This window comes from Schistocerca gregaria, chromosome 1 (assembly GCF_023897955.1).
Source record: "Schistocerca gregaria isolate iqSchGreg1 chromosome 1, iqSchGreg1.2, whole genome shotgun sequence".
NCBI classification, from domain to species: domain Eukaryota; kingdom Metazoa; phylum Arthropoda; class Insecta; order Orthoptera; family Acrididae; genus Schistocerca; species Schistocerca gregaria.
The window spans coordinates 524,628,392-524,650,155 of NC_064920.1; the positions used below are offsets into that span (position 1 = coordinate 524,628,392).

General features: G+C 42.8%; 1 protein-coding gene across 1 annotated transcript in view; it reads left to right on the plus strand.

Annotated features, from left to right (window-relative positions):
• The first annotated feature begins 1,833 nt into the window (after positions 1-1,833).
• Positions 1,834-21,764, plus strand: part of LOC126357197 (odorant receptor Or1-like) — an 87,014-nt gene continuing 67,083 nt past the window's right edge. Inside the window, exon 1 of the mRNA XM_050007437.1 lies at positions 1,834-1,901. Coding sequence (XP_049863394.1) covers positions 1,834-1,901 — 68 coding nt within the window. The remainder of the gene's footprint in view (positions 1,902-21,764) is intronic.

Here is a 21,764-nt window from a genome sequence, read left to right on the forward strand (position 1 = left end):
GAAATGCAATGAACCACAGTCTACGCTTTATAACGTCCACCAATACCTATTTCAGTCGCCAGTTTCCGCAGAGCTGAGCAACAGGTTATGCTCACTTAATCCAGAACACTCCCCTCCATCTTGGAATTACAATAAAAACCTAAGGCCCTCAGTATTTCATCATAGAATGTAATAACAACACCCAAACTCCCCACAACAATACCTGTAACGGGTCTGGTGTCTTAACGAATAAATTAGACGTCGCTATAGAAGGGGACGCATGAGGGGTTTGCACCCACAATGGCTGTTACAACTCCTTCGGATTAAACTCTTCCACTTGGGCGAACATCTCCTGGGTTTGTACCAACAATTCATTCAACTGTTCGCTCAACGCCTTGCAAATGGAGTCTGACGGTTTCATGCAACACAGATCCTGCACCCTCCCGACATAGCGCGTAACACGGACTTTAATTCTGTGAACCTGCGAGCGAGATAGCTAGCGAACCTCAAAGAAAAACTATTATATGTCCTTTAAAGCAAGTTTAATGTTGGACACGGCATCATTCACCTGAACTTCTTGTAAGTCCACAAGTCCAGCTGGCCACCGACAACCTTCCGTAAACGGGGTGACAACTGGACAGCGCCTCCCAGTGTATCACCCCCGCGAATCTTTAATTCGATATTTAATTCTTCCTTCGAGTTCCGCCACGCCGTGCACCTTCTTGGCAGTCATGCTGAAATAGAACCACCACTGATAATATCCACCAAACTGAGTACGGCATAACCACACAAACAGTTACCAAAGTTCCCCAAAAGGTATATTTTATTAGTGTCACGCATGCGACACCACGCCCGAACCACCGCCCCTGATACCAATGCGTAACAGTTACAGTGAGTATAAGTGCTGTATTGCAGTGGGTGCCGCGTTCTTTTGGAAATACATTACATTTATTCCAGCTACAACGTGCAAGTAACATTTCTATTGGGAACGACAAAAAAAGTCCAGTAAATGGCATTTACGATTAAAATAAAATGATACAAAGGCTGGAAGCAATATCAGAAATCTTACTGATTATCCACCTTTCAGCCCTGAAATACTTTGAATTAAAGATATAATGGAATGTTGGGGGCGGAGGTTGGGTTGTTTGGGAGAGGAGACCAGACAGCGAGATCATCGGTCTCATAGGATTAGGGAAGGATGTCGGCCGTGCCCTTTCGAAGGTACCATCCCGGCATTTGCCTGGAGCGATTTAGGGAAATCACGGAAAACCTAAATCAGGATGGCCGGACGCGGGGTTGAACCGTCGTCCTCCCGAATGCGAGTCCAGTGTGCTAACCACTGCGCCACCTCGCTCGGTAATGGAATGTATTCCTACAATGAACAACATGGCCTTTTGCATGTGCACCAACTAGCTCAGAAAGTGAAACAAATCATAACTAGTCTGTATTTTTACTACTCAACACTGTTACTTACTCTTCAAAAAGGGGCCCTCCTGACAAACATCAAACCCCATAGAACTCAATGTGGCTTACACAAAGACTTATTCTTGTGCAGTAACCCACTACAGCAGCCATAAGAAAACAATAGCCAACCTATGCAGCTGCGTCCGCCACACTGAAAGTCCAGAGTGCGAATTTTCTCCAGTGTCGGCCGCTACAAGTACATAAAATGGCATTAATGTGTGATGGTAGCCGCCACTGTGGCCAACAGGTACCAAGACGCCGCTCTTCAGTCGCCCAGCGAGCATCATCCTGAATTGAGAGTGAGGTGACTCGTTGGCTCTTCCTGGGTGGAGGCTGAATGCAGAGGAAAGCTCCACCGACGAGCCGGTAAGCTGCAGTTTATAATGGGCGATGCCACAGTCGAGCTGCTTCCCAGCGCCGCGCAGCAGCGAAAGGCACGCGCGAGAATTCAAGCCAGTGTAAGTTGTGATGACTTGCGGTCCGCACAGAAGAAAGCATTACTTGTCTGATAAATAATATACAGGGTGTTTCAGGGCCAATGGTAAATATTTCAGAAGCTGATAGTAGAGACGAATTCCAGTCAGATCACCGAAGTTAAGCGCAGTCTTGCTGGGCTAGCACTTGGATGGTGCCCATCCGCTCTACCGAGAGCTATTGGCAAGCGACGTGCACTCAGCGCTTGTGAGGCATGCTGAGGAGCTACTTGACCGAGAAACTGAGATACGACCGGAAGTGCGTTGTGCTGACCATATGCCCCTCCATCTCTACATCCAGTGACGTCTGTGAGCTGAGGATGACAGGCCGGCCGGTTGGTACCGTTGGGCCTTCATGGCCTGTTCGGGTGGAGTTTAGTTTTAGTGTAGACGAATAGCAATAAAATGACGTACAACATGTGCCCAATTCTTATTGAGTACAGAGATACAGCTGAGTCTAGTGCACTTCCTTTTCGTGTGTCGGTACAGGGGTTGCTATGGATTGCTATGAGCTACAAATATTTTCTTTATTTTACATTGAAGTTTTCAATGTGATTTGTTGGCCACGTCGATATGGTATTTGTGTATGAGTTCTGTAATAGAACTGCTGCTGCCTCTAGAGATTATGGCATATGATTTCCTAACCGCTGACTACCAGATTCAAGAGTGTTTACTAGTGTGATCAATGCACTGCGTGACACTGTTACAGCGCCCAGTAGTCACATTCCATAACAATTTTTAAATAAACAGACTGTGCATGAAGTAGTCATTATTCAGTCGATAGAACGTAGTCCTTCAACAAGAACATGTAGAATTCCTGAACGTATCTGTGTTCCACTTACAAGAGTACGGTGGACGTTACGTATGCACGGGTTCCTTCCGCATCATTTACGGCTCATTCAGCACCTTCGAGCAGGAGATGAAGTCAGACGATTGGCATTTTGTCACTGAATAGCCTACTTGGAAATCGCTAGGGAATCCCATTTTTACTCTCCACTGATGAAGTATTTTCACTCGTGACGGCATCGATAACACTCGTAATTCACATCAGTGGGCTGAAGAAAACCCATATGCCATTGTGGAGACACGTTGTCAAGATCGCTTTGCTGTAAATGTGTGGTGTTATTTGATAGACAGTCAGTTGATTGGGCCTTTTGTGTTACCGCGTCGTCTTACAGGACCCCATTATTTACACTGTCTTGAAAATGAGCTTCTAGCATTATAGAAAGAGATTCCTTTGTCCACAAAAATGCGTATGTCCATCCAGTGTGATGGGGCTCCTGCACATTTTAGTCATCAGGTGACTCATCGTCTAGACGTAAGATTCCCCAGAAAATGGATCGGTAGACTTGACACGTTTCTTGCCCACCAAGGTCCCTGGACCTCACCCCTTTAGATTTTTGCCTGTGGAGATGGTTGAAAGGAGGAGTTTGCGAAGAAGAAGTAATCACAAGAGAAGATTTGATCGTTCTGATTATGAGTAGTGCAGCCCTCATAAAGGAACGCAATGACGATCTCAGATGAGCTACACATGGTGTTATCAAGAGAAGTCTAGAGTTGATTTTTGAAAATTAACTGTGAACGTCCTCATTTGCTTTTGCTTTAATTTTGTTTTGGTTACATACCAACAGCATTATCTCTTTTATATCTAAAACTGGACACATATTACACGGCATTTTTATTCCAATTAGTCTGTGCTACCACTTCGTAAAATATTTACTATTCCTACTGAAGCGTACTGAATACAACATCTGTTTTTTTTAAAGTTCTGCTGACTGCCGTTCTTGCTATACAACCTGTCTTCGAGATGGGTGTGACAATGTGAGGCGTGGGCTTACCTTCGTGACACTTGATCTGAAGGTCCAATTTGCTTTACACCAAAGCGGGTGCAACGAGCAACAACAACTGTGTTTGGCCGCCAAGCGGTATACAGAGAATGGCTGCTATAGGGTAAATATTGAAGGGATGTTTTGTCTCCAACGGCCGTTAAAATACTGGGGTGTGATAGGGAGAACATAGCTCACTTATTGGCCTACATGCAAGAAAAGGTGTGTATTTTAAAACGATGCAAAAATGTGTTTCTGAGAGGATAACGTATATGTATGTATCTTTTTTGAATACATTTGTTTCGACATGTGCCGGTTCACATCCCCCGTCTCTCCTCTTGCCGTCGGCCGAGGTGGCCGAGAGTTTCTAGGCAATTCAGTCCGGAACCGCGCGACTGCTTCGGTCGCTGTTTCAAATCCTGCCTCGGGCATGGATGTGTGTGATGTCCTTAGGTTAGTTAGGTTTAAGTAGTTCTAAGTTCTTGGGGACTGATGACCTCAGATGTTAAGTCCCCTTAGTGCTCAGAGCCATTTGAACCATCTCCTCTTGCCACACAACATGCGACAACAAATAGGCAACACGCGTGCGTGATTTCACAAGCACAATACTAAGCACAGTGTTTCACTAAGATATATTTACTGTATTCCGCAAGCTCCGTAGGTATACTTCTCCCATGACATTTGTCGTAAATTACAGAAAAACACCGAAATTCACCCACCCCAGATATAAGTTTAACAAGTACACACAACAGTACAAACCACAAAATGACAGTACAGTCACAAACGGTGAGAAAATAAGTAATCAAGGTACTACAAAAATACCTAGGTGTTCACAGTTACTTACCACAGGAACGCATCTCAGAAATAAGCACACTCCTGCTCGTTATCAGACATGAAAATTGTTTCGAATGTAATAGAGAACTCTATTTACAGGACGGTGGATTGCCAAAGAGATGTCCTCTTTCAAGGAAATCAGCAGATTTTTTTTCATGAACAAACTACGAGAAAGAGTATTTCTCAAAACAAAAATGGAAAGTATAATCTCATATCGTCACGGAAATACGTGGATGGCATCATCTGCTTGGTACACAAACCACAAATGAAGGAAGATCAACCACACATAGGGGTAAACACACTAACAAATCACAAAGTTCAGCTTAGCCAGAGAACAAAGAAAATAAATAAAACTCCAAGGTATAAGAATCAGCCAGTCGGTATGGCCGAGTGGTTCTACGAGCTTCAGTTTGGAATCGCGTGACCACTACGGTTGGAGGCTCGAACCCAGCATCGGGCATGGATATGTATGATGGTCTTAGGTTCGTTAGGTTTAAGTAGTTCTAAGTTCTAGGGGACTGATGACGTCAGATGTTAAGTCCCATAGTGCTCAGAGCCATTTGAAACTTTATAAACATCAGAAAGTGAAATAAGCAACACACACTGATGATTTACATGAAAAGTACAATAAAAGACACGATACTACAACAGTCATCGAACCAATTAGTCTCAAAAACCAGTAGCCCTGTGATACATGTATTAAAGATGAAGTAGACTACCACTAGAACAGTTAATAATAACTCAACAGCAAAAGCAATCCATACCAAGAATATCTAGTTACAAAATGGATTAAGAAAATCCAGGAAGATATAAAAATAAAACATATAAAAGAAGTAAAGAAAACACCACTCATATTCAAAGACCTACAACCTTCACCACAGATGCACCATGACCCATAAAAAAGGCCATAAATGCACAATGATCCATAAGAAAGGCGAGAAAATGGGAACCAGAGGACAAGGACACAGTTCTTATAACTTCAGATACCATGAAAATCAAGGAGTAGAGGGATGGGAAAAAAGAAGGACGCGGCTCGTGAAAAACCCCATACGATGCATGGCGGCTGAGAAATGGTGGGAAACCGGTCGCCAACGAACGAGTAGAAAATGAACAGTAGCTTCAGGGATAACTCACTTGAAACAAATGTTGCGGAACCAATAGAGGTAACCCAGCATCGGGCATGGATGTGTATGATGGTCTATCACAGCACGTGATATATCTGTGTTATAAAGACAGAGAAATTAAGAGGCGAAAAATGAACTGGTAAAGTAAAATATTATACTGAGTGATACGCCAATAATAGTGCCTATTGTGGAGGTAAAAATATATGGTCGGAAAACAACGTTGATTTGGGAAGTCAGTTACGTTTAAAAGTAAGTAACGTACACAAATTTCTACGAAAATCTAGAACTGTAAAACCGAATGTACCGGTTAACAGTTTAAGATAAAAGACGCTGTGGGGCAATTTGCAAAAATAATTAACATCTGGATGTCGACGTACGAGACGAGGTATATCACATGAACTGATTCGTCTATGGAGCACTATACAGAAATAAGGTGTAGAGGAAAGTAAATAAAGTTCTACGGAAAAGAGTAAGAGAAAACAGTGCCATTTTTTGTAGGAACGACGGTAGACAGGATACCAAGTTCTTCCCGGAGATACCATGTAGTATCGTCTGAAGACGGAGTAGAAGAAGTAATTAAGAAGGACACTAACTGAGGCAGGGTAACCCGAACAGTGAGAACAGTTGACAGAATTAACAGGAAAACACAGAGAAATATTTGCAAAGAAATCATCAGTAATCAAGTGACCAACTTAAAGGTTGAAGATAAAATCCCATAGTCAAATTTTAGTCTGCATTATGAAACACCTCAGGAAAGGAAAGAAGTCGTACAGGAACAGTTGCACTAGGCACTAGGTATTACAAAAAGTACTCGTAGTCAATATACCAGCCTTCTGATCGTTGTGGCAAAGAAGAATGGCGACGTGAGGCTCCTTCTGAACACTCGAGAAGCTGACAAAGTATTCCAACTAGAAAGAGATCGCCTAGCAAATATGTATGAAATTATATGAAAGCTCAGGCGAGCGAATATCTTTACAAGTATAAATTTAAATTCAGGATGCAATCCAGTCTTAATAGAACCAAAATCCAAAACATACTGTGCCTTTTTATATGATGGACGATGTTGTCTGTATATTCCGTTGCATTTTTTCTGAAATATGTCTTTCTTGGCGTTCATTAGGAAGCTGGACCGCGTTTGGGGAGGAAATTACTGAAGAAGATTACGCTATATTAGGACGGTATTTTGATAGATAGCAAGATCGAGAAGCACCACATGAAGATGCTGAAAGAGGTATTTGAAATGTATGCACTCATGGATGCTAGACATGGTTTTCGTGGAACGAAACAGGAATCAGGGAAGAATCGCTCATCACACAGACAAGCTGATGTCTATGTGTTACTGTCAGATACCAAAATACCGGAAACAGTTGATTAGATTAGATTAGATTAGATTAATACTAGGCCTATGGATCATGAATACGATATTTCGTAATGATGTGGAACGAGTCAAATTTTCCAATAAATGACATAATTAATTTAATTTAACATCATAATTAAGTTAATACAGCAACTTCATTTTTTTGTTTTTCATATTTTTTTATAAATTTTTTGTTTGGTTTTTTCGTTTTTGTCTTATTTTATATCAAAAAATTCCTCTGTGGAGTAGAAGGAGTTGTCATTCACAAATTCTTTCAATTTCTTCCTTGGTATCTGTGGTTTATAGTAACGCTTCGACGATTGACAACTCTTGAACAGTGAGGCACTACACAGACTATTAAATAAAAACGAAGTGTTGGCTTGGATAGCGAAATACATGGCAATTTTTTAAAAAAATATTGTATAGAGCAGCAACATTGTCACCCCATGAGATGACAAAAGCCTTTACATAGGATGTAAGGCGTCGGATTACTGACTGTGGCTCCAGTTGTATCATCAGGAAGAGTTTCTAGAGAAGTGATAAAGACAAAGGCTTCTGGAAGTTTTATGTAAATCGGGCAGGAGAAAAGAAGGTTTCGAAATGGAAAAAAAGATGATGACTATAGTTTTTGGAAAGTTAAGGTATCGCCTTATCCGATTAAAAGCTATGTCGTTTACGTTGACAAGTACGCTGCGCCGCTGTTGATTAATGAGATGGATGCTTGCTCTCCAAGAATTTGATTGTGGCCTACAATATGCGTCGGGCACACAACAGATAGAGCCTCGTGCTCTTTCACGCTTGCCATTAGGTCTATAAAATCAACCCACACCTCAAGACGTGCAGAATTATAAATTTGTGTGCTAAAAGGGCTCGTGCACAAAGGAACGGTACTGTAGGTATTAAAGAACACTAGGAGTGCAGAATGAACAATGAGAAATTGATACTAATAAAAACTTAGTGTAATAGTTTTATTGAATCAAAGATCAGGACTCATCATTTTATACAAGATAAGATGTTATACCACAGGAAAGCGAAAATAGAGAGGAATTGAGAGTACATATCTCTGAACAATAAACTGCAATATGCTATACCCATCTCAGATACAGGCATTTCATAACCTGAAAGTTGTGCGCAAGATATGGCTAGATTGTTGGTTCTCCATTATAGTCAGAAGTTGTTAATTGAGCCAGATGATGAAAACAGTAACAGTGCAGCACAAGGATTTCATGCACACAGTGTAGCCTAGGAAAAGAGTCTCTGTGGATCTTCTGGCCTTCTGCCGGGATCTAGTGGGTGTGTGGAATATAGTCTAGTAACGATAGATTTGTTGTCTCGTTACACTTGGATATACTCACTAAGAAACGCCACCGCAAGCAAAATTATAGAAACTTTTACCAAGAGTTATTTTAACATGTTATACAATACCAGAGTGTCATTGATGACAACGTCAGCCAGTTTACTAATATAGCTTGCACAGATGCACTGAATCTACGTGCTGTGGAGCCAACATATGTATTTCAAGACTACGGCTGGCCTCTAAGCCCACCACACGAGTGATGAAACAAATAAATAAGTGCTGACGTGTGTATTGTCACAACAGGCACTGTTGGTTGGCACAGTGTATTAGTACTCGTACATTTAAAGACATGAATTTTATCTACAGCCGATATGTGCCGACGGGAATTTTTTTCAGCCAGGTAGTATACAGCTTAATAAGACTTACAATGAGAAACACACCAGAGCAGAATATTAAATAGGACAAGAAAATCGAAAAAGCAGAACAAACCATTAGCAGAAGGGCAGAGGAATGTAAGAAACTGAATTATACACTTTACGTCCGTTAGTGTAGAAGGTCATTTACACAGTGTTGATACAAACACATAGTCAATCCAGAACCTATGGACGTGAGATATAAAAGTTCAATCATATACATAAATAACCGTAAAAAATCATATAACTGAAGCCTATTAATACATGGGAGCCTTACATGGGAGCTTCAAGTGTGTCATTGCCGTAGGTGGCATGGCTGTGAACGTTGAGAATATGCAGTGGTATTAAACCAAAGATCTAATACCTACGAGGAGTATGAAAAAGGTAATGATATCTAGAATGCCAGACTTTTGCCCGAGTGTACCAGCAGCAATAAAAAAAAAAACCAAGATAACCGAGGTCCCGTGATCACTGTTAAAAGTAAACAGCATTCAAAATGTTTGTTAATCAACAGTCAGAAAACCGTCGTCAACCAACTGTCCATTTGGTTGTGGCTTACTCCGTAGATTGCAATGGGAGGTGCTCTGTAAGTGCAAAGACATTAAAAGAGGCATAAATTTGCAGACGGCCGCCTACATACCTAAGTTGTTTCAGACAATCGGTGGTGAGTAATGCCGTCGTCACTTGCCCTCACTTCCCCAGCAAGCGAAATCGCGTTTACACCTGGCTTCTAGTCCGTTCGTTCATGTTTGGCGAAATGGAAAACAGGAGAACAGTACAAAATTTTTCGAAGTATGAGGTGAATGTTGGATGTAATTCTCAAACTGGTCGATGAGAACGCATCAGTTCTTGAAAGTAAAGCAATTTATGCCTAAAGTATAAAAGAAGAAATGTGCAGAGTCTCATTTCGTTCATTATTTTTTATATTTTGGTCGGTTCAGTTCAAAAACCTACATCATTTATACATAAAATTCGTCAAATATAATCTAATTAACACAATTAATTATAATTTTTATGAAAAATGTGCTTTTTCTTTCTTCCAGCTATGTGCTGCACACCATATATCCAGTTTTAATAGCAAACAAAAATTCTTAATTACTGATCTATATTAGATTATTGTTCAATGTTGTATGATTAAAAAACAAGAAATAAGTTTTTTCTATCTTTTCGTATCTTACTCTCCACAAAAATGCATAGAACGTACATCTTAGTTTAAAAATATGAATCCGCCGGGAATCGAACCCAAGATCCCCAGGCAGCGAGTAAGCATGGTATCGCAGCTATACACTGCTTGTCGAAAAACATTCGGTCCTTATTTTAGCGTATTAAACATGCTGGGAAAACTTATAAGTCAATTTACTGGAGCATTTTTAAGATTTGCTTCGAACTTCTTTGGGAGAGGTGTATTTAAGTTTCGAGTGTCACATATTATAAATATAAAAAAACTGCAAGACTCTGATTGTCGTGTGGTTCCCATGTTGGTCAAAATCAGGCATTGGTGCCGCATAGGGAAGCACAATCTAATGCTTCCTCTAGTAGTTTTGACTTTTAAATTAATGGGTTTTCTGGATTCATCTTATAAATAAGATGCATCGAAAAGCGCCGTTATTTTAGTGCCATATGCTTACAAGATCCTGTTCGTTACCAGAAAACTGGACCGGAGCCACGGTGAAACTTGAATGCTGTCAGAGCTCTCGTCTAATTTCCATCAAGGTCGGTGGACTAGAATTTGGCAGTGAAAAGCATTACTTGCCGACTGTACTATGGTTAACTTTTAGTCGGCGTTAGTGCACTCGGCCATTGGATGTCAACTACAACTGACTGCCGTGAAGAAACACTACCAAACTATTTAAGTTTCTTTAAACCCTTTTTTTGATATGGTGGTATGTGTTCATTTTAACCATGCTGCTGATTATGGAAAAGAAATGTTGAACGCCTATTCTTTAAATAAGAGAAAACTGAATTGTGATAAGAACGGTGTGGCCTCAGCACTTGCAGCACTCATGAGGTCATGTGGCAGGTGGGAGCTACTGTAACGTATCTGCTACCAGCGAGCAGAAGCTGAATGCATCGCTGGAGTATTTTTCAAGTTTCTGTATGTCTATCCATGTGATCGAGTGATCGATGGTCTGTGGGACTTCAGCTGTTTTCTTACTCAATAAAATGAAACAACTGCAACTATCGGTTAGATGGTATTTTGTTATACAGCAACCAGTTTCGTTGGCTCAGTACACAAGCCACATGCATAAACGGTTATTACAGCGTCCAATACTTACCAACCATGTAAATACAAAGACAGATTTAAAACATAATAAGAATCAAGAATAATGCTCTATATGCGTGTAAGTGAATTTACGCTAATCACTTGATAAAACCAACATTACATCCATTGTCACGGACTTAAAACAGAATTCCATATAGTAAACCATAAAGAATTCCCCCCTCACCCTAACCCCCACGAACCATATACCATGCCGTTGGTAGGGACGCTTGCCTGCCTTAGTGATACAGACAGCCGAACTTTGCGTGCAACCACAATGGAGGGGTATCTGCTGAGAGGCCAGACAAACATGCGTTTCCTGAAGTGGGGCGGCAGCCTTTTCAGTAGTTGAATGGGCAAGAGTGAGGATGATTGAATGCTCTGGCGTTATAACATCAACCCAAACGGTGTGGCTTTGCTGGTACTGCCAACAGCTGAAAGCAAGGGGAAACTACAGCCGTAAATTTTCCCGAGGGCATGCAAATCTACCGTATGGCTAAATAATGACGGCATCCTCTTGGGAAAAATATTCTGGAGGTAAAATAGTACCCCGTTCGGATCACAGGGCGGAAACTACTCAGGGGTAAGTCGTTTTCAGGAGAAAGTGAACTGGCGTTTTACGAATCGTCGTGTGATTTGTCAAATCCCTTAATCGGCCATATAGGTTAAAAAATTTAAAAATGAAAATGAATAGGTTAGATAAAGTGAGAATTAGTGAAATTGGGTGGGAGGAGGAGCTGGACTTCTGATCATATGAATACAGGGCTGTAAATGCAAAATGAAATTGGGGTATACAGGACTACGTTTAACAATGAATAAGAAAACTGGAATGCGCATAAGCTAATATGAACAGTGCAGTGAATACAATATTGTAACCGAGATGGACACGAAGGCCGCACCCACAACCGCCACAGGAGACAAGTTTATATGCCAACTATCTCCGCAGATGAGGAGAGTGAGGAAATGTACGACGAAATAAAAGGAGTTATTAAGAAAGTTAAGGGCGACGAAAATTTAATAGTCTTGGAGGACTGGAATTCGATAGCAGGAAAACGAAGATAAGGAAGAAAAATTGTAGGTGAATATGGGCTAGGAGAAGGGAACGTTAGAGGAAGCCATTAGGTAGAATTTTACACAGAGCATAATTTAATCACAGCTTGGTTTAAGAATCACAACTTGGTTTAAGAATCGCGAGAGAACTTTATGTACCTGGAGACACTAGAAGGTTCCAGACTTATTATACAATGGTATGACAGAGATTCGGAATCATGTTTTATATTGTAAGACATATCCAGTGGCAAATGTTGACGCTGACCACAATTTAGTGGTTATGAAATGCAGATTAAAACTGAACAATCTGCAAAAAAAGGCGAGCACTTAAGATGTGACTTGACTAAACTAAAAGAACCAGATGTTGTAGAGAGTTTCAGAGGGAGCATTACGGAACGATTGCCTAGACCAGGGGAAAGGAAGACAGCAGAAGAAGAATGGATAGCTTTGAAAGATGAAATAGTAAAGGCAGCAGAGGAAAAAGTAGGTAAAAGGGCGAGGGCTAGTGGAAATCATTGGGCAACACAGAATATTGTATTCAGTCGATGAAAGGAGGGAGTATAAAAGGTAAATAAATGAAGCAGACGATAGAAAATACAAAAGTTTAAAAATAACATCGACAGGAAGTACACAATGATTAATAAGCTGGAATAGCTAAAGGATAGTTGTAAAGATATGGAGGCATTTATCACTAGGAGTAAAATAGATTCTGCCTACAGGAGAATTAAAGAGACATTGGAGAAAAGACCACAGATGGAAAACCAGCCCTAAGCAAAGAAGTGAAAGCAGAAAAATGAAAGGAATAATAGAAGATCTATATAATGGAGATGTACTTGACGGTAATATTATGGGACTAGAGGACGCAGAGGAAGATGAGAAGGGAGATAGGATAGTGCATGCAGAATCTGATAAAGTCGAAAAAAGAACCCAGGAGTAGACATAATTCCGTTGGAGCTACTGATAGCCTTGGGAGAGCCCCCCATGACAGAACTCTTCCTCCTGGTGAACAAGACGTATGAGAGAAGCAAAATATCCTCAGACTTCAAGAAGAATATAATAATTCAAATTTAAAAGAAAGCAGGCTCTGAGAAGTATAGAAGTTACCGAATTATCAGTTTAATAAGTCACTGTTGCAAAATACTAACACAAATTCTTTAAAGAAGGATGGAAAAATTGGAGGAAGCTGACCTCGGGGAAGATCAGTTTGGATCGCAAGAAATGTAGGACAGTAGAGGCAGTATTGACCCTACGACCTCTGATAGGATATTGAGTAGGGAAAAGCAAATCTACGTTTATAGCATTTGTAGACATAGAGAACGCTTTTGACAATGTTGACTGGAATACTATCTTCCAAATTCGAGAGGTTCCATGCGAAAAATACAGGGAGCGAAAGATTATTTACAGTTTGTACAGAAACCAGCTGCCAGTTATAAGAGTCGAGGGCACGAAAGGGAAGCAGTGGTTGAGAAGCCAATGACACAGAGCTGTAGCCTTTCCCTGATCTCATTCAATCTGTATATTGAGCTAACAGTAAAGGAAGCAAAAGAAACATTTGGAGTACGATCTAAAGTCCAAGGAGAAGAAATAAACATCCGAGTTTTGCCGATAACATTGTAGTTCTGTCGAGACAGAAAAGGACTTGGAAGAGCTGTTGAACGGAATGGACAGTGACTTGAAAGGAGGATATAAGATGAAGATGAACAAAAGCAATGTAATGTTGTCGAATTAAATCACGTGATGCTGCTGGTATTATATTAGGAAAGGAGACAAATCGAGTATTAGATTAGTTTTTCTATTTGGGCGGCAAAATAACTGATGATGGTCGAAGTACAGGGTATATGAGATGTAGACTGGCAATAGCAACAAAAGCGTTTCTGAAGAAGAGATATTTGTTAACATCAAGTGTATATTTAAGTGTCAGGAACTCCTTTCTGAAAGTATTTGTGTTGAGTGGAGCCATGTATGGAAATGAAACATGGATGATTGATTGCATTGACAAAAAGAGAACAGAAGTTTTTGAAACTTGATACTGCAGAAGAATGCTGAATATTTGATGGGTTCATCACGTGAATGGATATGGGGAGAAGAGAAATTTGTGGGTCAATCTGACTAGAAGAAGGGATCAGCTGGTAGGCCACGTTCTGAGGCATCAAGGGCTCACCAATTTGGTATGGGAGGAAAGCGTTGGGGGGAAGGGGCGGGGGTCACGGGGTGAGGGGGTGAAAAAGTCGTAGGGGGACAGCTAGAGATGAATACAGTAAGCAGATTCAGAAGGATGCAGGTTGCAGTAGTTACTCAGAGATGAAGTGTCTTGCACAGGGTAGAGTAGCATGGACAGCTGCCTCAATCCAGTCTTTGGACTGAAGACCCCATCAACAACACAAGGAATTTCACTGTATACATTGTGTAAACATATAGTTTGTTAATAAAATTATTAATTAAATGTTGCATGGTTATGTATTGGTCTGTTAGCTGATAAATAAAATCCTTAAGCAACCTAAGTTTCTACAAAAACCGAATGTGACATATATACAATGAAGAGCCAAAGAAAATCGTGCAGCTGCCTAATATCGTGCAGGGGCTCGGTGAGCACTCAAAAGTGCCACAACACGACATGGCATTGACTCGACTAATATCGGGAGTTGTGCTGGAGAGAAATGACACCTTGAATCCTTCAGGACTGTCCATAAATCCGTAAGAGTACGAGAGGGTTGAGATATCTTTTGAACAGCATGTTACAAGGGATTCCAGGTCTGCTCAATAATGCTCGTCTGGGAGTTTGGTGGCCAGCGCAGGTGTTTAACTTAGAAGAGAGCTCCTGGAGTAACACTTTAGATATTCTGGACGTGTGGGGCGTCGCATTGTCCTGCTGGAATTGCCAAATTGCTTCGGAATGCATAATGGACACGAATGGATGCAGGTGATCGTACAGGATGGATACATATGTGTCACCTTTCAGAGTCGTATCTAGACGTATCAGAGATCCCGTATCATTGCAACTGCAAACGCCCCACACCATAACAGAGACTCCACCAGCTTGAACAACCAGTGCAGACATCGTTTTTATAGATAAGGGACTGCAAAGCACTTATTACACTGTCTTAGCGAACGACAGCTTTCACTTCTGTTTCACTCGATTACTTTCTGTCAGTTACTACGAACTGCGACCTCTCTGACAAGAAATCACGAATCCACTCACAGAACTAAGACGATATTCCATAAGCACGCAACTTCACTACAAGCCGCTTGTGTGGTACAGTGTCAAATGCTTTCCGTAAATCCAGAAATACAGAATCAATTTAAAATCCCTTGTTACAGCACTCGCAATAGAGAGTAAAGAACTAGTTCTGTTTCACAAGAACTATGTTTTCTAAATCCGTGTTGGCTGTGTGTCAATAGACCATTCTCTTCGAGCTACTTCATAATGTATGAACACAATATATGCTCAAAAACCCTACTGGACATCGACGTTAATCATATGGACCTGTAATTTAATGGATTACTCCTACTGCCTTTCCTGAATATTGCTGTGGCCTGTGAAACTTTTCATTCTTTTTTTACGGATGTTTCGTCGAGTGAACGGTTGTACATGGTTGTTAAGTATGGAGCTATTACATTAGCATGCTCTGAAAGGAACCTAATTGGTGTACATCCATGACCAGAAGACTTGCTCTTATTTAGTGATTTAAGTTGCTTTACTACTCAGGGTATGTTTATTTCTACGTCACACAGGGTGACAGCTGCTCTTCATTCGAATTCTGGAATATTTAATTCGTCTTCTTTTTTGAAGGTGTTTCGGAAGCCTGTGGTAAGTAACTATGCTTTGGCAGCACTGTCTTAGTGGGTATATCCATTGCTATCGTGCAGAGAAGGCATTGATTGTTTCTAGCTTCTAACATGCTTCACATACGACCAGAATCTCTTTGGATTTTCTGTCTGGTTTCGAGACAAAGTGTCGTTGTGGAAACTGTTATAAGCGTCTCGCATTGAAGACCGCGCTAGATTCAAACGTCTCTGGGCACTATGGGACTTAACATCTATGGTCACCAGTCCCCTAGAACTTAGAACTACTTAAACCTATATTACCTAAGGACATCACACAACACCCAGTCATCAAGAGGCAGGGAAAATCCCTGACCCCTCCAGGAATCAAACCCGGGAAACCGGGTGCCGTGCTAGATTTCGAGGTTCTGTAAAACATCGAAAAGATTAAGGATTTTGCGCCTCTTTAAATTTCTCATGTTTGTTTCGTTGTTACTGCAACAATGTTCTATTCCGTTTTGTTACCAAGGAGGATCAGCTCCCTCGTTTGTTACACTCCTTGAAATTCAAATAAGAACACCGTGAATTCATTGTCCCAGGAAGGGGAAACTTTATTGACACATTCCTGGGGTCAGATACATCACATGATCACACTGACAGAACCACAGGCACATAGACACAGGCAACAGAGCATGCACAATGTCGGCCCTAGTACAGTGTATATCCACCTTTCGCAGCAATGCAGGCTGCTATTCTCCCATGGAGACGATCGTAGAGATGCTGGATGTAATCCTGTGGAACGGCTTGCCATGCCATTTCCACCTGGCGCCTCAGTTGGACCAGCGTTCGTGCTGGACGTGCCGACCGCGTGAGACGACGCTTCATCCAGTCCCAAACATGCTCAATGGGGGACAGATCCGGAGATCTTGCTGGCCAGGGTAGTTGACTTACACCTTCTAGAGCACGTTGGGTGGCACGGGATACATGCGGACGTGCATTGTCCTGTTGGAACAGCAAGTTCCCTTGCCGGTCTAGGAATGGCAGAACGATGGGTTCGATGACGGTTTGGATGTACCGTGCACTATTCAGTGTCCCCTCGACGATCACCAGAGGTGTACGGCCAGTGTAGGAGATCGCTCCCCACACCATGATGCCGGGTGTTGGCCCTGTGTGCCTCAGTCGTATGCAGTCCTGATTGTGGCGCTTACCTGCACGGCGCCAAACACGCATACGACCATCATTGGCACCAAGGCAGAAGCGACTCTCATCGCTGAAGACGACACGTCTCCATTCGTCCCTCCATTCGCGCCTGTCGCGACACCATTGGAGGCGGGCTCAACGATGTTGGGGCGTGAGCGGAAGACGGCCTAACGATGTGCGGGACCGTAGCCCAGCTTCATGGAGACGGTTGCGAATGGTCCTCGCCGATACCCCAGGAGCAACAGTGTCCCTAATTTGCTGGGAAGTGGCGTTGTGGTCCCCTACGGCACTGTGTACGATCCTACGGTCTTGGCGAGCATCAGTGCGTCGCTTCGGTCCGGTCCCAGGTCGACGGGCACGTGCACCTTCCGCCGACCACTGGCGACAACATCGATGTACTGTGGAGACCTCACGCCCCACGTGTTGAGCAATTCGGCGGTACGTCCACCCGGCCTCCCGCATGCCCACTATATGCCCTCGCTCAAAGTCTGTCAACTGCACATACGGTTCACGTCCACGCTGTCGCGGCATGCTACCAGTGTTAAAGACTGCGATGGAGCTCCGTATGCCACGGTAAACTGGCTGACACTGACGCGGCGGTGCACAAATGGTGCGCAGCTAGCGCCACTCGACGGCCAACACCGCGGTTCCTGGATGTGTCCGCAGTGCCGTGCGTGTGATCATTGCTTGTACAGCCCTCTCGCAGTGTCCGGAGCAAGTATGGTGGGTCTGACACTCCGGTGTCAATGTGTTATTTTTTCCATTTCCAGGCGTGTATTTGTTACAAATTCTCCCAATTACTGAGGATATTATTTCTTTGAATTCAAACCACACCTGGTCTGCACTTGCATTATTAATTTGAAAGGAATAGAGATTGTCTATCAGAAACATGTCAAATGAATTTTTATCTGCTTCTTGAGTAGGTATATTCTTCGTTTTTTTCAAGGATTTGGTGGGTACAATATTCAATCTCGCTAGGACAGCCCTGTGTTCACTAATCCCTGTATCCGTTATGATGCTCGTTATTAAATCAGCATTATTTGTTGCTAAAAGGTCAATTGTGCTTTCACGACCTCATGAGCTTACGATCTGCTAAGGAGCGGGTCCGTATTTCTCCAAGTTCGATTTGCGCCAAGCTTGCCTATAGATTCCATTAGATGAAAGGTCACAGGAAGCTTTTGTGATTAATACACACATGGGACGCTACAAGCTTCTTCGCTTGCCTGTCGGTCGCGCATCTGCACCAGCGATCTTTCAACGCCGTTTAGAACAATTACTGCATCTGTACCTTCATGCGGAAATTACTTGAATGACAATGTGGTTACAGGCCACTCGGCAGTATAGCACCTCAGTAATTTAGGTACCCTGTTCAAAGTGTTGTCAGAGACAGGCCTTAAACGTAACAGAGACAAATGTGTCTTCTTACAGATTGAAAGAGTAGTGTACTTACGTCATGTGACCAATTCCCAAGGTGTTCATCTAAAGCAGTCGCACTCTCAGGCAATTCGTGACCTCAAACCTCCGAGAAATCTCTGTGAGTTCCAATCAGTAGTGGAGAAGCTGACCTACTACATCAACTTCATTCCTAATGCATCTCAAATCGCAGTGGCCTGAAACTGTCTTCGACGCAAGAATGTAAATTTGGTGTGGTACCACGAATGTGACATTGCATGTCAACAACAGAATGAGCTGTGTTCAGCGATCGTTTTCTTTAGACCTCTCTCCTGGCAAACCAGTTGTCTTGGCCACAGATGCTTCTTTATACTGCGCTGGCGCTATACTTTTGCACAGAACTGGTTCGGCAGATAAACTAAAAGCTTTCAACTTCAAACTTTTCAACATGGCTCACAAAACTAATCGCAGATAGAGAAAGAGGCTCTACCAAATATTCATGGAATGACTAACCCTCATCTGTACTTTCATGGTAAGAAGTTTTACTTAGTCGCTGATCACAAACCACTGCAGTCGCTTTTCAACCCGGCCAAGCCTATTCCCAACGGCATTGCAGAAAGATTGCAAAGATGGGCTCTTATTCTCTTGCGCTATCAATACGAGATAATTTATAGGCCCAGATCCAAGTGTGCAAATTCAGACATGCTCTCGCGTCTTTCCATGAGACCGGAAGCAGACTTTGACACTTCAGAAGCACCATGTTCTCACATTGATGTACTGGAGTTAGATGCTCTGGATCAGTTCCCCTGTGATCACAAAAAGGTCACCCAGACAATAAAATAGGACTGAGGTTTGCAGATTTTTCTGCGCTACATCCGCCTGGGTTGGCCTCACTCAGTGACACAGAGGATTAGCCCGGTGATCTGCCGATACTTTGCATGTTGCCATGACTTGTCAGTGCTTCAAGGTGTTATTTTGCTGTGCAGTGATTAGACCAATCATGTGTTGAGATCCTAAAGGCTCTCCAGAGACATATATTCAGCTTGCTCCGCCAGGGTCACTGTCGTATGGTCCTCAACCAAAATCAGAAGCGCTTTGGCAGTGCACTCATTTCTACTTCACTAGATCCTACTGGAACATTCTTTGGCTGATTCTCTTCGTCGCATGTAGCCAGTTTCCTTTTGTTATGTCCGTGAATTCATCATCGGCACATTGCACACTCCAGTCTTCGCAGTCCATATTTTGGACTGAAGGTGTACCAGAGTTGCTAGTGACTGACAACGGACCTCAGCGGAATTTGAGGACCTCTGTGCAACAAACAGCATTCGTCCATCACCACCGCCCTTTTCACCGTCAACCGACTGGAGAGGTAGTGCAATTGGTGAACAGTTTCAGGCAGCAGGTGGACAAGCTACGTACCCCCCACATCAGGAAGAACCTCTGCTGCTCGTCCGCTCGTCTTACCATTCCCAGCCCCATAATGGGCTATCACCAGTGGAGTTGGTCCATGGAAATTGCCACCACATGCTGCTTCAGCTGTTGAACCTACCACGGAGGCCGGCGCCTACTCTGACCGCTCAGGCAATATATAAAGTTAATCAACGACGAACTTTTTTTCCCGATTGTACGGCAGATGGAAGGCATGGGAGCGCGGTAGTATTCTATAATCATTAGGCAGATCATGTTTCTTTTACATGGTCCACGATGTTTGCAGCAGCGGCCCCAGAATCAACTTGGCCCTTGTAATTTGCATGATGCTGCTGCCGACTCCTTGTTTACAGATTCGTTGCCTGCCTCGATGACGCACCTGCGCTCCAACCAGCAACCTAGGGCCATGTGTCGCCACTGCAGAGCTCTGAATCTATAGTCCGGGACGCTACGCCTCAGCCAGCACTGAGTGGACAACAGACGTCTTCTGGGGATGGTACAGTCCACGCCGCAGATCACCAAAGGGACGCTATCCCATTTTACGAAGCCGTTGTGGATCAACTCCATGAATGACTGCGCTCCATTGTCGGATGCAGAAATGTGTGCTGCACCTCGTTTTTCGGCTGGCATTCCGAGGGGTTGCAAGGCGAATGCTGAGGCTAAGGTAGGGGATCGGCACTAGCTGCAAATTCGGCTCCCAGTCTCTTATCACTTGCTTCCATCCACATCTTCCCCGCACCATCGTAGCAGCAACCGACACTACACGACGACAATGAGGAGGTTTGGAGGACGGGAGGTAGGATTGATTTGTCCTCGGCAATCGATGCAGTCAGTGTTTCCGGTTTCCGATTGGCAGACCTGCTTGTAATGCTTCGAAGTTGGCCACAGGTACGGCCTAATCAGCAATTTCTGAGGGGCCGCCAATGAGTTGGACTCCTACGTTGTGATAAGCAGCGCTCAAAGACAGCTCCGAGGGTCCAATTTCAGTGTTGGTGTATAACAGTCATAGTACGGAGTTCAACGTTTGCCTCTCGTAGCTACAGATTCTAGCGGTGAACAGTCTGCGAGTCTTGGTGTTCTTGGTGTACCAGTGGAGTCACCTACAATCTTCGTAAAGGGGTAAGTATTTAGAAGAGTGAATGAAGGTGTGGCGCCCAGGACGGGGAAAATCTTGTTTAAATTATATGCAGTAGCGCACGCCTTGACAGGCCACTGCTTACTTATGTCTATCCACAAGTAAGCCTGAGAGTCGCTGTTCAACTGTAGTGAAGTATCGCAGAGCAATAAAGTGTTTATTTGGGTATCACTAATTCGTTTACACTGTCAAAGTTCCTCCGTTCACATTGGAGGTCTTGTACCGAAAGATACATGTGTGAGCCGTTCTGCTCAGATGATCCATACACATCAGAAGTCATGCACAAGGGGAACTAAGCAAGGCTGTAAGATGTCATGGTTTTTCTTATACAGTTTATGTCTTCTAGTAAGAACTGTAAATTCAGAGGGATGGATTAATGCGGTATGTATGCTATTTTAAAATAGTAACATTTTAACATTGAGACAATCAATGCGAAAACGATGGAGCCGTTGCAATCCTTGATTAGATTTATGTTTACAGTGCATTTCCTTTACGTTTGGGCAATTTTATTTCCTTATCTCTCTTTTCATTGAAGTTCGGAACTTTTGTAATATTTCAGAAAATCGATAATTCTTGTAGATTTTGGAAACATGAACTGAGGGGTATAGGAGTACACATGTTCACCCTGTCTCGAACAGATTGAAACTGCCCAAACGCATCTCTGGTTCAGTGCGTTAGAGCCATTGACGGAGAGTCTCCATTACAGCAAAACGATGAGATATGGCGCACATACTTTCTGTTGGTGAGAAAATAGGTGAGTTCTGCCCGAT